The following is a 15,756-nucleotide window of genomic DNA, read 5'->3' on the forward strand; positions in this document are numbered from 1 at the left end:
CGTCCCACGAGACGCAAGGAGCCTTTTACGATTGTGACACGTACCAAAACCATTCTAAATCTATATGTACGTACCCTCTTCTGAACTCATATCTCTCATGCGTGCACGCGCACTCACGACTTGAATATATGTATATATATATATATATATCCCATATGTCGATCTCCTCCTCATATGCGTTATTATTATACATATATATTTTATGTGTATATATGTATATATATATGTACCTTTAATGTTTAGTTACGTAACTGCATGGGATTTAGTTTTTACCAGACATCTCTCTACCAACGTTATGTTTTGAAGACAAAAAAGATCGATATTAATTAGTGTGTTTTTAGGGTTTTCGATGGGAAGTTTAAGGGTTTGATGCATACCCAAATTTCTACAGCATAAACACATACAAATATATATATATGTATATATGATCTTATACGTGAAGAAGTGTTTGTAATCAACTGTTGTTTTCAAGCCGACAGTATTATATAAATGTCATAAATCAAACAATTAAGAAAAAAAACCTTTCACAGACATGAATATCTTATCTTATATTGGACGTCAGCGTAAAGGTATAGGAGAGTGCAAAATGTTTTAACCCCACATATAATTTGCATTATTATTATTTTTTTCTTAGCATAAGTTCGATGTAAGTCGCATCAAACCACTTTCTCATTTGCCCATTTTTCGACACGTCTTCGATTGTGTGTGTATATATATATATATATACACACACATATACACATATTATTTTTGGTTGTTTAATTATAAATATCGGGTTTTTTTAATCCTTAATAAATTCACACCAAGCCCTCTTCTACTCGTTTTTCATAGGATCTCGCAGAAGACTCTCTCTCTCTCTCTCTCTCTCTCAAAGAAATGGTGCCAAGCATACTTCTGTGCTCATTTTGTCCCAGCAGGTATATATAAACAAGCATATGTTTTGATTTTATTAATCTGTAATCCCATCCATCGGCTTCTCTAATTAACATATGAGTGACTTCGTTATGATTAAGGATGAGTTTGTTTATATATATATATATATATATATATATATATATATATATATATATTGCGTGTATGTATATACATACAATTCCTTAATCAAGTGCGTACTTCCTTTTCAAAGCAAGTTAGATTTTGTTTGAATCATATACATATATGTATATATATATATATATATATATCTTTCTTTAATCTATGTAACTACGATTAGAAATTAAGGCATGCCATCGGCTAATGCGTACATAGATTTGTTTTGTCCTTATTTTTAGGAGATATATTAATTACACAATATAGAATTAGGGCTGGGCGTTTCGGTTCGGTTCTTCGGAACCGGACCGAACCGAACCGTTAAAACGGTATTTTTCCCGACCCGAAACCGTTGTTATTTCCCGAACGGTACCATTTTTAGAGAACCGAATTTTCCCGGAACCGAACCGAACCGAACTTTAAAAATCCCGAAAAACCGAATATTTTTAAAGGAAATCTAACATTTTTTTTAATAAAACCCGGAACCGAACCGAACCGATACCGAAACCGAACCGAACCGAATACAATAAAAAACCCGATTGGTACCTATTTTTGTAAAACCGAAAGAACAGAACCGATCTATTCCGTCCCGAACCCGAACCGTTTCCCGAAATGCCCACCCCTATATAGAATCTTGGAATCTAGGGGTCGGATGAACGTAGTTTTTATTTTGAGTTTATTGGCTTTAGTTTTTGATTTTTTGATTTTATTTTTGATTTTTGGTTTTTGTAAATCGTTGGGGTTTTTAGAGTTTGTGGATTCCAAAAACCAAAAAAATAATCTATCAAGTTTTTATAATTTTGGTTTTCCTAAAAACTTGAAAAACTATTCTGATGAAAAAATCAAATAAAAATTAAAAAACTTCATTTTTTTGGATTTACAAAAACCTTAAACCAAAAACTAAAAAATAAAACCAAAAACTCAAAATAAAAGATATTACCATTCAAATTAAAGTTTTGTTAGTTTTTAGTGGATTTTATTATTAAAATTATTTTCCAATTATTTAGAAAAACTAATTATACAAAAACTTGATTGTCAATTTTTTTTTAGATTTCAAAAACTCCAAAAACCTCTTCAATTCAAGACCCTATTATTGTATTGGAGGTTTTTTTTAAAGAAGTGATGGTCCGGAAGAGAAAATTAGCAATAAAAAGTAACATATAGTATTTGCTCATTGGAAGATGTCAAACAATATAAATTAATATTATAGTATGGTGGTTATCAAATCTTCTTCCCGATCAAATTTACCAAAATGAAAACATTAGAGAAAGATATATATCGATAAGAGGGAATGATATCTAAGTATGGACGTGGCATGACTTTGAATTTGATAATAATAAAAAAACAACTGAAAAGAGAAACTTTTCCATTTTGGGGGGGGGCAAAAGACAAGATTATTTTTAGGGTTCAAATCGTTACAAAAAATAAGAAGGGGTCAAAACATATAATATCCAAAAGTTACACGAGCTCAGTCAGTGACGTATTAAAAAAGTTACGGACCGTGGTCCACGCGTGAACTGGTCAGGGGTACTTTCGGTATTTCACTTAGACCACTCTCCAGTCTCCACCCCCCTCTTCTCTCTCCCTCCAACCCGAGGGGTTCAGATGCTACTGTGATCTCTCCGGCTCCCGTCGTTGTTCGGAGAAAATACTTCTCCGGCTAAGTTTTCCGGCAACGTTGGTTCGTCATTGTGCAGGAAGAAGAAGAAGAGTGGTCGAGAGAGCCTGGATACTGAGCCCAAGGACCTTGAGTACTGGTACTCCGTTCAGTTCAACAGAGATCCTCCCAGATTTGCTTTGCGATCCGAGACTCGTGATCACCCCCGCAGGTAAGGATCTATCTATGGATTCCGGCGGTTTTCCAGCTCCGGATAATTCGTTTCCATGTTTCTAACGGCGCTTGTGTTCGCAGCACGAGCGGAGACTTCTGGAAGGCGAAGAAGCGAGGAGAAATGGCGAACAAGGTCTCCAACTTCACGGATCTGATTCAGCGAGTGACTGCGTCCTGCTTGTTGCACCCGCTCGCCTCCGGCCGGCAAGAACTCGCCGGAAACCGCCGGGGTGGGTACGACTCCGAGGATGAGGAGGAGGAGGAGGAGGAGGGGAAGATTCGGTACGAGGACGCGTTGGTGGAGGAGGAAGAGGAGACATTTAGGGCTAAGAGCAACGGTGGCGGCGCGGCGGCGACGGTGAGCCTGGTGATGGTGAAGCAGATGGACACGGTGATGGAGGAAGTCTTCGTGGCGGCGGCGGCGTTGAAGAGGGCTTACGTGGCGCTGCAGGAGGCGCACTCGCCGTGGAACCCGGAGAAGATGCACGGTGCTGACGTGGCGGTGGTGGCGGAGCTGAGGCGGATCGGCGGCCTGAGGGAGAGGTACAGGAGGATGAGAGCCACCGGCGGCAGCCGGAAGAAAAACGGCTGGGGAGGGATGCTGAGGGAGGCGGTGGCGCCGTACGAGGCCGTCGTGGAGGAGCTGAAGAGAGAAGTAAAGGTCAAGGATGCAGAGATAGAGAATCTGAAGGAGAAGCTCAAGCTCGTCACCAGCCTCGGCAATGGAAGCAAGAAAAACCGCTCGGTTTCAAACCGGAGAGTCAGCTGCAGCACACAAGGTCCCTCTCTTTATCTCTTCCCTCTCTTCTCTCTCTCTCTCCATATCCGCCATTTTTTTTTATCGATGTTTGGACGTAACTCTATGTTTTCTCTGTCCGATGAACAGTTGCTGTTGCTCCAGTGCCGGAGTTGCTAGAAATGACGATGACTCAGGTGAAAGAAGCTTCAAAATCATTCACAAGGCTTCTACTGTCCCTAATGAGAGCCGCACATTGGGACATTGCGGCTGGTGTCCGCTCTATTGAGGCTGCCTCCGTCGCTGCAGACAGCAATGGCATGGCAACGGCCATGGCAGCTGTACCCTCCTCTCTCCAGTCATCCGTTCCAACCCAACACGCCAAATATGCATTGGAGTCCTACATCTGTCGGAAAATCTTCCAAGGGTTTGATCACGAGACATTCTACATGGATGGAAGTCTCTCTTCTCTTCTAAACCCAGACCAGTACCGCCGGGACTGCTTTGCTCAGTTTAAAGACATGAAAGCCATGGACCCTATCGAGCTGCTCGGGATCTTACCCACTTGCCATTTTGGAAAGTTCTGCTCAAAGAAGTACCTCGCAATCGTTCACCCGAAGATGGAAGAATCCTTATTCGGGGATTCAGAGCAGCGAAGGATGGTTCAAGCCGGGAACCACCCGAGGACTCAGTTCTACGGGGAGTTTCTGACATTAGCGAAAGCGGTTTGGCTGCTACACTTGTTGGTATTCTCGCTAGAGCCAGTGCCGAGTCACTTTGAGGCAAGCAGGGGAGCGGAGTTCCATCCAGAGTACATGGAGAGCGTGGTCAGATTCTCAGGAGGTCGAGTCCCTGGAGGACAGGTAGTAGGGTTCCCTGTAAGTCCAGGCTTCAAGCTCGGCAGCCATGGCGGAGGATCTGTCATCAAAGCTAGGGTTTACTTGGTTCCAAAGGCTTAAAAAAAGGCATTATGTGTTGGCATCTGATGTTTCTCTCTATGTACTGCCGTTGATCTAATAAGGCAAGACAGAAAGTGAACTGTGGACTGTAATAATTAAAAGCTGTTTTAGTTTCAAAAAGAATGGTTCTTTTCCCTTTCTATTTAAAACACCATTTTAGAATTTTCAAAAAAAGAAAATCATTATTTGGGAAAAGGATCATCACCACACCAAAGAGAGAAGAAAAAGCCAAAAAAAGGCCACATCTAAACGAATACCTAGCTCGATCACGTTGTTCATGAGGATGAAGTTCCAAAGAATAACAACTCAAGGAAAACAAATGGAAGGGTAATTGGTGAAGTGTACATGTACCTAAACAAATACATGGGGGGTAGAGCTATAGCTGTACGCGGACGACTGAGTGAGACTCAGTCGTAGAACACGTCCCTTACAAACACCCTTTTCACCTAATGGAGCAGAAACAGAATCACGAGTTAAAAAATCCCAGACGATGAAAATGATATCATCAGCAGACGTGCAGATTGGGAAGAAGAAGAAGCTTACTTGTTCGAGAGTGAGGAACATGATGACGTTCCACGTCCCAAGTCTGGTGAAATTTGGGAGAAACCCTTTGTAGAAGGCCAGAAATCCCTGTTCATCCCCCCCCCCCCCCACACCAAAAAAAAACCCAAAATCTTGTTTTAAAAGTTTCAAAAATACAACACACCACACACAGCAGAGACTTGAACACCATGCAAGTTTGTATCGAGAGTCATTTGTCTAAAATCATCTACTTCACATCCCATAACAGTTTTATTTGCAAAAAAGAAGACCATATCTGTTGGATTTTGGTAATATAGAACCATCATACCTCGTTCTTTAAAGTCTTGACGAAACAATCGCCCGTGTTTCTGTAGGTAGAATCCCCCATCATTCTAGATTTCACCTGGAACACAAGAGCCATGTACAGATACCACACATTAAACTTTTCTTTTTGCTTCTTGTAGTAACAAGTGATTTTTTTCTTCTAGAATATATCTCTCCTTCTTCACCCTCGGTAGCATTATTATCTAATAATGCTGCATTTACCAAAGTCTAATCGCAAACGCAGAGGGCAGGGAGCAGAAAACGAGTTTGCAGACACAAACACACACAGATGCTATATTCAGTGTCGCTACTATGTGATTATCCGTGTCTTTCCAACTTGAGGGAAGGGGCTACGTGCATTATATTCATGGGTTGGGACATTGTTTTGTCCCTCAACTTCTTTTAACATGTTCCAACAAGTTGTAGTTTTAAATGAACCCAACTCTTATTAGATCCAACGCCGTTTGACATAAACTTGTAGATAGAACTCAACCTATGGGATTTCAACAATGTCGTCCGCAGCAGTCATAAGAGTCTATGACTTGGGGCAGTTTGCATAATAACTATGAGAAAAGATTATGACTATCTATCATGCTCATTCAGATCTAACTTGTCCATATAAGAGATATAAATAATTTAGATGTATTGCAATGATGAAACAAGACTAAGAGGTTCTGAAATCTTCTTGCTTTATGTAAAGATGAGATTGAATGCTTACCACATCAATGGGTGAACCAATACAGACAGCAAAAAAGCCTGCAGCCAGACCAGCTAGTAGATGAGTTAGAATACTGTCTGTGAAGCCTGGAATTTTCATAATTGTCTGCATATGTATGGACGTATCAGGATAATGTGGACTACAGTCAAAGCAATAAAAATCCATTTATATGCTAAACAATAATGCAACCCCTTTCCAGAAAATAACATCACCTGCTTTATTTGATCGTAACTGGCTAGCTCAGCAGCGTTTATGATAGCATTGCGCGCTATATTGGGGCCAAGCCCGGTCCATAGTGCACCAAGTCCTTCCTGTTTTTTTTGCCAGGAACATATCAAAATGCTACTCTTCGTAGCAAAGTCTTTGAGATTGTTATATAAACGAAACTAACCTGCCTCACTATAGTGACATAAGCATCGACGGCCCCGGCATAACGCCTAGGCACCCCAGCTGGCAATTTACCCTCAGCTTGAAGGCGAACTTTAACGAGATCAGTTGGATTAGCTACTATGATGGCAATAGCCCCTGGAAGTATTGTCAACAAAGATTATTTTTATAAACACGGACGATTAATTTGAAAAGAAGTTTCCGAGGGATGATCACAAACAGAAGATCAACTGAACTAACCCGTTAACAAAGCTGCTAGAATCTTTTGATGTAATGGAATGTCTCCGACAAAATCACTTCCAACCAGAAACGTCTTGACCTGTTCAGAACCGTGATTGTTTGTAGTTACACGTTTTCATCAGGTAAGTATTTTATAAGAAGCGAGTAAAAAAAAAGAGCTTGAAGGAAGGAAGGAAACTATATGATCTGATATACTCACGGGCTCATATAACCCGATCCTTAGGCCACCATAAATGCATTGGCGATGCAACCCTGCAATCATGCCTCTCCAGAGAGCGGGAAGACCTTCTTCCCTCACGATTGTCGTCAGAGTACCATATGAACCCTTGTACTTTGCCAAAATCGTGCCATCTCCTGTGGCGATTTTTCTTTGGAGTTGAAGTCTCACCTTGATGGTGTCCAAAGGTACGGTACAGAGCTGCAAAACCCACAGGCAATACAACAAATGAGGATTTCCAGTACATGAAAAAACAAAACTGACTAGAAACAAGTCCATACAAAAGGAGCAAAGCAAAAAACAATAAAAAGGGAAACAGTAAAGAATAATCTTCTCCTTAGAGAATGATCAAAAACAGAAAACAACCCCGAAAGTTCAAGATTCGGATAAAGAAATAAAGTCGAACTTAGAAGAATCTAACTTTCCTTCACCCCCACAAGCATTATCTTAAATCGGAACCGAATAGAACTTTTTGTTGCCAAATGAAGAGAGGAAGTAAAAAAGCAACAGATTAGGCCATCTTTGCAGGATAAAACGATAACCCCCGTTTTACGACGGATTACCATTAGTTTGCTCCATAGATTATCAATGAGACAAGTTGAAACGCGATGAGATTTCAGAACCTTTCGATTATGAGCAGGTTTGAAGAAAACAAATGGATGATCTTTTCTCAACTGAGATTAACATCAACATTAAGAAATTTTCAGAAAAACCATCAGAAACTTTGAAACCAGCTGCCAAATTTCTGACATAACTCATCACGAATTGACCCATGAATGTTCTGCTTGAAAGTTTTCTAAACGATAAACCCAAAAAAGTCACATTCCTAAAGATTTCAACATGGATCACGGAAATTTCCCCGAAATTTAGAATCATCAAATCCTTGTAACTACATCTCACAAAATTTCCAGCTCCAAGCCCTAAAACGACACGTTACTCAAAGAATTTCCTTCATATTGAAGCTCAATTTCGAAGCTTCAACACAATGCGGCTAATCCTAAACATAATTCTCCGCATGACCAAAAATGGCACATCACCAATCCAAGAGATTACTGATAAACCCCTAAGTAGAAACTCTATTAATCCAAATCCGTGAAATCCAGAAACTGCGTAACTCAAAAACTTTCAACCTCCAATCCATAGATATGCAGTGAAATCGACAAAAGCCGGCATCGTCATAAACTCGATACCTCAGCAAAACAAGCGGCGAACGCGCTGCAAACGAAGGTCTCGAGGAACGAAATCTCGGTCCGGGGATTGAGATCCGCCATTGTTGCTCCAGATGTGCCGATAGCTACAGTGACGAAAAGCTAATCGAAATCTGGAGAGCAGCTATTGGGCAATGGCCAGTAGACAAAAAACAAACGTGTGATTAACACGGTTTAAGCAAATGGGTCGTCGAAAAATAGCGTGGTTATGCAGGAAAGCGAGGTCAGAAAGGGACTCCAATGGCGTAACTACTTCACGACGTCCTGAGCTGCGACTCGTCGTTACCATTTCCACGAGTACTATAAACTTTTTTTTTTATGGTTAATTAAATATAATATTATTGATCCCAGATTGAACCTTCTACATCGTCTGGAGGGTTTCAGTCTCCTCCCTTTTCACTTTTCAGACATTAATTTCACAATCAGCTGCCATTTAAAGTTGATTACTTTCTGAAATTGCTAAATCTCGTTTAAACAAAATGCTATTTATGAATAATTAATTTACAAAAGAAACGGCGTTAAATTAATTACCGTGGGACTCACGGATGACGGAATTATCAACAAATTAAAAAGATAACGTACACGTGTAATTAACGTCGTTAATTGTCGTGCTTTATAGCTAACGAATCTCGTTACTAAAACATTAGATCTATATATATGCATTTAAAAACGAAATGTACTAAAAGTTTGGAAATAAATAGTTCGTGAATAAATTCACAATTTTGCCATTCAGGCGCAAAAGGTTTTTCTTCTTCTTCTTCTCTCTCTCTACTCCGTTCCGTCGCTGGCCGATCGTCGGAATATTGACTTGTAAGAAGATTCTCTTGACCTCATCAATGGTGCTTTTGGGCCTGTCTAATTTCGTTTGATTTCCATCGAGGAAACCTAACCTGCTCGCTCTCGTCTTTTATTGCGACTGAAAATTTACTTGCTTTTCTTTCTCTTGTTCTGCTCGGATTAGGGTTTTGAGTTTTGATCGTAGGAAATGTTGGGGAAAGTCTCTGTTAGTGTAAGATTTTCGTTTTCTGATGATTTCCGGGAAAGATGGGGAAAAAGAAGCGAACGAGAATTGATAATTTCTGGTTTTTGGTATGCTTATGTGTTTCTTGGCGTGACCATTCCGCATTCTCTTTTTTCCTTAAAGACGCCGCGCGTGTTTTGATCTTTGTGCTTCCTCTGTCTGGTGAACATGGAGTTGCCTGGTTTTCTTTTTGGAATCTATAATCTCGTTGCACTGTTCTGTTGGCATGGCATCATTGCTTTCTCAATAGAACCTCATCTAGACTCGTCTCAAGCTTGTTGCCTTCTATTCCTTCCCGAATCATTAAACGAGCATTTAGAGTATCCTAGTGTATATTGGTTACTAATTGTTACTTTCGCTTTAAAATCTTCCTTGTTTCTTTTTTGATCAGGTACCGTAACGTTCACTGATGCCAGTTACCCTTTGAAGCTGAAGGTCAGATAAGCATAAGCCATGGGTTTCGACATTGAATGCATACCAAACATTCAATCTCTCGCCGGAGAGTACTTCTGTCCTGTCTGCCGTCTGCTAGTTTACCCAAATGAAGCTCTGCAGTCTATGTGCACTCACTTGTATTGTAAACCATGTTTGACATACATCGCAAGCACGAGTATGGCATGCCCATATGATGGCTACTTGGTGACTCAAGCGGATGCAAAGGTTTTTCCTTCTCATACTAAAGTTTTCTCGATAGCCTTCCTTTGTCTGTCTTGTTTGTTTGGCAATTAACACATTGTAGCCACTGTATTTCAGCCGCTCATGGAGACGAACAAAGTATTGGCTGATACTATTGGCAAAACTAAGGTTCATTGTTTATACCAGAAGAGTGGATGCACATGGCTGGGTACTCTGTCAGAGAGCTCATCACATTGCTTGGGATGCGCTTTTGGTAATTCACTAGTTGTATGCAACAGGTGTGGAGTTCAGATTGTACATCATCAAGTGCTGGAGCATGCTCAAGTTTGTCCTGTGAGTCCCATAACTCTGTTTATTTCCAAAGAACAATAAATGATTAGCTTTAGTTTTTAACAGTATATGTTTGTAATGATTGATGCCAGGGCACTCAACAAGTTAGGGTTCAGGAATCACAGGGTTCCCAGCCGATTGCTTGCTCAGGCATGGCAGCTGGCGAAGGTCAGGCACAAGCTTCCACTCAAGCAGGTACTGCTATGACCACTTCCCAAGCCACCCCAGTTCCTAACCCCCAGGGTCAGGCGGTACGAACCCCAACTCCAGAACAATGGTACCAGCAGCAACAGTATCAGCAATACTACCAGGGCTATTCGGGATACCTTCCATATCAGCAGCAAGCATTTGCACCGAACTTGCAGCAACCATTGCAATCTCAAGCTCAACCAACCCTAATTACTGGCCAACACCAAGCTCCACATGTGCGTCAACCAATTAAGTCTGAGCCTCTAAGTCAAAATCAGGTGCAGCTTCAAACACAACTACAAGCTCAGTGCTCGGTTCAGCCACAATCTCATGTTGTTTCTCAGGCAGCTCCAGCATCTCAATCTATGAATCTGACAGTTGCTGCACCACTGTCTCAAACATACCCTTCAGTTCCTCAATTCCCATCGCAGACATTGCCAGCTTTGCATGGTCAACCTCAGTCACATTCCCAAACACAATCTATTCCACAAGTATACTCTGGTCAGCCTCAATTGCAGCATGCTCCAGCACCTCAATATCAGCAGTTTCCTGGGCAAAATCAATCTCAGATTCACATGCAGCATCACGTGCCTCCTTCTCAGACTAACACTGTTCAAAATATACCGCCGTCGCGTCCTGCTGGCCAGGCTCGGGCACTGCAGCCACCTGCTCATTTTAATGGTCATCTGAATCATTTGCAGCCACATTTTAACCAGCAAAATCACGTGGGGCTTCAGAGTAATAGACCTGTGCACTATCAGGTTGAAAATCAACCAACACTGCGACCTACTCAGATGCAGAATCTTTTTCCTCGACAGATGTCCCATCAACGCTCTCCCCAATCTCACTTTCCAATGCAAAAACAGCAGCCCCCAGTCCATCAGCAAGTAGGACCTTCAGTCCCTCAAGGCCAAGTTATGCACCCAGCACAGCAGCCCTTGTCACAGCAACCTACCATGGGACAATCATCGGGTGTAGTTCATAATCAGATGCATCAGCAGAGCGTTTTCACTCATCCACCTGTAGCTTCGCAGTCTCATTTACGTCCCCAAGGCACACTTCAGGGTTTACAGAAATATCAACAAGCCACAGAGTTGCACCAGCCGAGTATGCAAAAACATGGATTTGAACCACAAATGAGCCTGCATTCTGGTAGTGCTTTGCCAGAGAGATCAGGTCAGCCTGCACCAGGCCAGCCAGCCTTGATGCAGGGTATAACTCAGGGGACTGAAAATCAGTTACCTTTGGCACCCAAGAAGCAGGATGGAGTAACTTCAAGTCCTACAGTGGGAAAGCAAGGTGATGAAAGAGTTGAAGATGATAGAGAAGCTGAGTCTACCTTGAATGTCAATCCGAGTGCTGAAAATAAAGTGAAATGTACAGAAGAAGAAGATACAACTAAATTTGATACTGAGCATAAAGGCAACGGGACTGAGGAACCCGTTGAATCTGACCGTGGGTCCAGCGCAGCTGTTGAGAACCGTGAAGTGAAAAGCGAGCTTGAAGGCAAGCAAATGATAAAAGAAAAGGATGTCAATGGCCCGAGGAACGCAGGGAAGGGTTCTGTTATAGAAGGAATAGCTGCTGAAGCTGCTAAGGCTGGGGAAAATATTGAAAAAGTGGAGAAGAATAGAGATCTTCCGCAAATGCAGGTTTCGCTAGGTATCAAATCAGGCAATAATCAGCCACCAGTTACTCATGAGCTTATAAATTCCAAACAAAGACCTGGTGCACTTTCTGGGCAAAAATCAGCAGGGGTTCCACAACATATGTCTGCACCTAGATACCCTCCCCTAGTTCGGCCTCATGGCCCCAAAATTTTGTCTGGTACTCGAACTGACTTTTCTGTTGCTCAATCGTTTCAAGGGAGAGTGCCTCCTTATGGTCGTGGCCATCACAGACCTGAAGGTCCTTATGATGAAGTGCATCTTCCCCCTGCTAATGCTTCGCAGGTATCCCCTAGTGCAAGGAACTCATTTGCTCTTGGATTAAGAGATGGAAGGTTCAAGCCTTTGCCAAGTGACCGTTTAAACCCTGTTTCATTGGAGCCTCCTGGACATAGGCTCTTGGACGAAGGTTTCAAGCATACCCCTGGGCCTTCTCACTTAGATAGTGATTCCTTTCCAAGATCCGGGGCTTGTTCTTGGAAACCATTTAATAGAGAATTTGGCACGAGTGCACTTTGGCCTCAGGAGAAGTACAAGATTGATTTTGATTCAGGTCCCACCTCAAGATTCTTCCAGCCTTTTAATGATTTGGGAGAGAACCAACTTGGTCATCGATATATAGGTGGTGGTGGTCAATTGAGCATGAATGACACTGCAGGTAGGGATCGGTTTGATCTTCCTAGCCACTTGGCTAGAAGGGAGTTTGAAGCTTGTGGTAATTTTAGAATCGACGAGCAATTACGTCATCATGTTGTGATGAAACATGATGTCCTACCCAGCCATATAAGGGGAGATGATCAATTTGGTCCGCATGGTTTTCTTGGTATTTCAAGGTTGGAAAAGCAAGTTGGTTTAAATGGTATCCCTCGCCGGCCCGGTGACCCGGGATTTAGGAGCAGATATTCCCTCCAAGGATTTCCAGATGATAGTGGTTCCATTCCTTTTAAGGTTTCGTATTTTGATTTGTTCTACATCTGTTTTCTAGTATATAGATGTGTCTCAATATTTTGGTTGCATACCTTTAAGCTTGTTGACTATGCATTCTTCCTCTTTGCATATAGGGAGTTGTTGAACCCTTTGAAAATTCAAGAAAACGGAAGTTAGGAACTGCAGCATGGTGTCGTATCTGTAAAGTTGACTGTGAAACAATTGAAGGTTTAGATTTCCACTCTCAGACCAAGGAGCACCAAAAGAAGTCCATGGATATGGTCTTAATAATCAAGCAGAACGCAAAGAAATGCAAACTGTAAGTTTATTTTAGTTATTCTGACAAGACTTAGCTATAATGCAAATTTACCCTACATGACATTTTTTCAATTATCCTTGCTAGAGCTTATGCCGATGGTTCACAAAACAATACAAAGAAAGCAGATTCCGAGGGCCATGATAGCAAGAAAAAAGGAATAGCATGATGCGGTTCAAATCTCCGTATTTTCGTCGTGAAATGTCAAACCGGATTCCTTTGGTGGCCATGTTGGCTACCAAGACCTGGTGACCCTTCATCGCCACTTCTGCTATCAGATTTTGGCTGCAGTTAATTATGTAAGTTATGCTTTTGGTATCTACAAAGAGGTATACTAGCTTTTCTTGATGTTAATAACTTAATATGATACTCAAGTGTCAACATTTCTAGTTCTTAGACGTCTTCCCATATTTGTCCTTCCATTCCACGTTTTGTCCTTCCTCGTTCATAACACTACTAGAGTAGAATCTTTATAAACTTCTTAACCACAGATTAAAATGTCTCGGTTATCCGTATGTAAGAATAAAGTGTGTAAGAATAAAGTGTACAACGCTAGAACTAAGCCTTGTAGGAGATTGTATCATTGTATATAATAGAATTATAGGAATCAAGATCGCATATTTATAACTAGGATTTACTGATTAGATGATAGAGTTTCAAGCTTTAGTAGATAAAAGATTTGAACATTTACAAAGGTACTTTCGTGTGCTGATCCATGATTAACAAATCCTGGAAACTCATGGATCATATAGGAGACAACTGATACTGATTGTTATTCAGATAATGTTTTGTGGGGAAAGAGTGCACTCTGGAACTGTTATAATGTATATTGAACACGTTTTTTTTCTCATGTATACATTGTCATAGCCTTTGTGTTAAGTTTTCCGTTTATCATTTGCCACTTCTTGATGTTTCATCCTTAATCTGGCCGTCTTCTCAGTGTTATATCTTCTGCAAGTTTAGCCTTTTAGTAGCTAGAGTAGATTTGTCACCTCACCTGATGTACCAAATATATGACATTTGAGGGACAAATTCTTAACTTGGAGTGATTTCTTCCAAGTCTCTGAGAAGTGGGAAGTTGGACTGATCGTGACTGTTGTCTCAGGGTCGATAGAAAAACGATGAACAAAGAATGACGACTTAGAATCTTCCAGAGGTGGAAAGTTATGGAAAGTAGCGAACTTTATTATAGTGTGGCTTGTACTCAGGGCAAACAAGCAACACTTGGAAAAGATTCTGGGGAAACAATTCAACTTATATAGGATCTTTAGCCATCGGAGACATACTGTAGCTAGCATGACTGCTGGTTTTTTCTCCGGGGACTTTGCCTTTTGATTATTGAAAATACGTTTAAAGCTTGATAACCATTTTGCTGTATTTTACTGTGCTGTGAATCAGTTGGCCTAAACCCAGGGGCTTGGGCTATTGTATAAAGTCCTTACATTTGTGCTTTTTCTTTTCTTGTGTGCGGTTAAATTACTCGACCAGCCTGCCTGCTTTTGGTGGAGCAGCTACACGAACAAGGGCTGAAAAGCTTGGCGACATTGGTATCAGCTTCTTCCCCGTAGAATTTGCTGGTAAGATGGTTTTCCACGACTAGACCTAAAACGTTCCTTTGCTATGCCATATGTTTGCTTAGACATTAAAGAGTTATCTTAATCATCTTGTTTATTGGACAGTACGTGACGTATCATGATCAGGAGATATGTTTAGACCATATTAGGAATCAAATATGGCTCCTTTCATGGTCTACCTTAGTTCATATTTAGCATCAAAGAATTGTCTGTCAGACTTGTTGAGACCCAAAGCAAGCATATGTATAGTACCCATGTTATGCTGACTGAAATTTTTGCTGGGTTTTGTTTTCCACTGTTTTGAGCCCTAGTTTTTTATTTACAATTTTATTGCAAGTCATCATCCTTGTGGTTGGTATACTTAGACAATGAAGTAATTGGTTTTGTTGTGAAGATTAGAACATTAGGAAGTAGATGTATTTATGTTGAAGCATGTTGGGTTTGAGACATTTGTTGTTCCAGGAGCTCGGGAACAGAAAAATCGACCCTTTTCTCCTTTCAGGACATTGAGCATAAGGAGGAGCATTATGGAAACATGCAGCCGCTTCTCTGATATTCCATCCTGAAGGGTTTTTTTTTACACAGAAAAATGCTAGGATGTGCATCATCACCATCCATCACCATCACCATCACCATCATCATCATCATCCACTTTAACCAAACATAGTCACCATATGCAGTGTAGAGGATTCAACTTTTGCAATCTTGATCTCTGTTTTTTTGGCGTTTTAAAGGTTATGTCACGAAATATGTAGCAAAGTTGCCCATTGGCTTTAATTTCTCTCTTAAATTCGATTTCTGTTTGTTTCAGACAGGAAAATAAAGAAGAGAGTTTATTCATTATCTAAATGTTTTTTATGTAAAAATTATTTTAATTTAACTTAGTGATTGGTTTGGTAAACGTCTTAAATTGACAGCCAATCAT

General features: G+C 40.9%; 3 protein-coding genes across 5 annotated transcripts; 2 read left to right on the forward strand and 1 right to left on the reverse strand.

Annotated features, from left to right (window-relative positions):
- Positions 1-800: 800 nt before the first annotated feature.
- LOC104799408 lies at positions 801-4,689 on the forward strand. Its single transcript, XM_010521929.2, has 4 exons — positions 801-917; positions 2,727-2,858; positions 2,942-3,639; positions 3,747-4,689. The coding sequence occupies exons 1-4, from the start codon at positions 877-879 to the stop codon at positions 4,553-4,555; spliced, it is 1,680 nt and encodes a 559-aa protein (XP_010520231.1). The 5' UTR covers positions 801-876; the 3' UTR covers positions 4,556-4,689.
- Positions 4,690-4,771: 82 nt separating this feature from the next.
- On the reverse strand, positions 4,772-8,451 carry LOC104799409 (mitochondrial uncoupling protein 2). Its single transcript, XM_010521930.1, has 9 exons — positions 8,154-8,451; positions 6,946-7,164; positions 6,747-6,825; positions 6,511-6,644; positions 6,332-6,430; positions 6,120-6,224; positions 5,406-5,480; positions 5,099-5,185; positions 4,772-5,001 (listed from the first exon to the last, which is right to left on the reverse strand). The coding sequence occupies exons 1-9, from the start codon at positions 8,232-8,234 to the stop codon at positions 4,963-4,965; spliced, it is 918 nt and encodes a 305-aa protein (XP_010520232.1). The 5' UTR covers positions 8,235-8,451; the 3' UTR covers positions 4,772-4,962.
- Positions 8,452-8,880: 429 nt separating this feature from the next.
- On the forward strand, positions 8,881-15,680 carry LOC104799410. Of its 3 annotated transcripts, none has more exons than XM_010521932.2 (8): positions 8,881-8,981; positions 9,584-9,852; positions 9,946-10,161; positions 10,251-12,962; positions 13,076-13,260; positions 13,345-13,556; positions 14,363-14,834; positions 15,294-15,680. In XM_010521932.2, exons 2-6 carry the CDS (start codon positions 9,646-9,648, stop codon positions 13,424-13,426), a joined length of 3,402 nt encoding a protein of 1,133 aa, XP_010520234.1. In that variant the 5' UTR covers positions 8,881-8,981; positions 9,584-9,645; the 3' UTR covers positions 13,427-13,556; positions 14,363-14,834; positions 15,294-15,680. The 3 variants fall into 3 exon arrangements, with proteins under 3 accessions (XP_010520234.1, XP_010520233.1, XP_010520235.1); XM_010521931.2 differs by having other exon boundaries at positions 14,746-14,834; XM_010521933.2 differs by having other exon boundaries at positions 14,746-14,834; positions 15,334-15,680.
- Positions 15,681-15,756: the final 76 nt, after the last annotated feature.

Source organism: Tarenaya hassleriana, unplaced genomic scaffold (genome assembly GCF_000463585.1).
Source record: "Tarenaya hassleriana unplaced genomic scaffold, ASM46358v1 Cleome6, whole genome shotgun sequence".
NCBI lineage: Eukaryota > Viridiplantae > Streptophyta > Magnoliopsida > Brassicales > Cleomaceae > Tarenaya > Tarenaya hassleriana.

Excerpts from the sequence above, each read along its gene's own strand:
- LOC104799409 (XM_010521930.1), bottom strand. The coding sequence starts at position 8,234 with ATGGCGGATCTCAATCCCCGGACCGAGATTTCGTTCCTCGAGACCTTC. Across the intron at positions 7,165-8,153 it reads TCGCCGCTTGTTTTGCTGAG|CTCTGTACCGTACCTTTGGA; the intron begins GTATCGAGTTTA and ends TGGGTTTTGCAG. Across the intron at positions 5,186-5,405 it reads TCAAGACTTTAAAGAACGAG|GGATTTCTGGCCTTCTACAA; the intron begins GTATGATGGTTC and ends GGGGATGAACAG.
- LOC104799408 (XM_010521929.2), top strand. The coding sequence starts at position 877 with ATGGTGCCAAGCATACTTCTGTGCTCATTTTGTCCCAGCAG. Across the intron at positions 2,859-2,941 it reads ACTCGTGATCACCCCCGCAG|CACGAGCGGAGACTTCTGGA; the intron begins GTAAGGATCTAT and ends TTGTGTTCGCAG. Across the intron at positions 3,640-3,746 it reads AGTCAGCTGCAGCACACAAG|TTGCTGTTGCTCCAGTGCCG; the intron begins GTCCCTCTCTTT and ends TCCGATGAACAG.
- LOC104799410 (XM_010521932.2), top strand. The coding sequence starts at position 9,646 with ATGGGTTTCGACATTGAATGCATACCAAACATTCAATCTCTCGCCGGA. Across the intron at positions 9,853-9,945 it reads TGACTCAAGCGGATGCAAAG|CCGCTCATGGAGACGAACAA; the intron begins GTTTTTCCTTCT and ends ACTGTATTTCAG. Across the intron at positions 13,261-13,344 it reads AACGCAAAGAAATGCAAACT|AGCTTATGCCGATGGTTCAC; the intron begins GTAAGTTTATTT and ends TATCCTTGCTAG.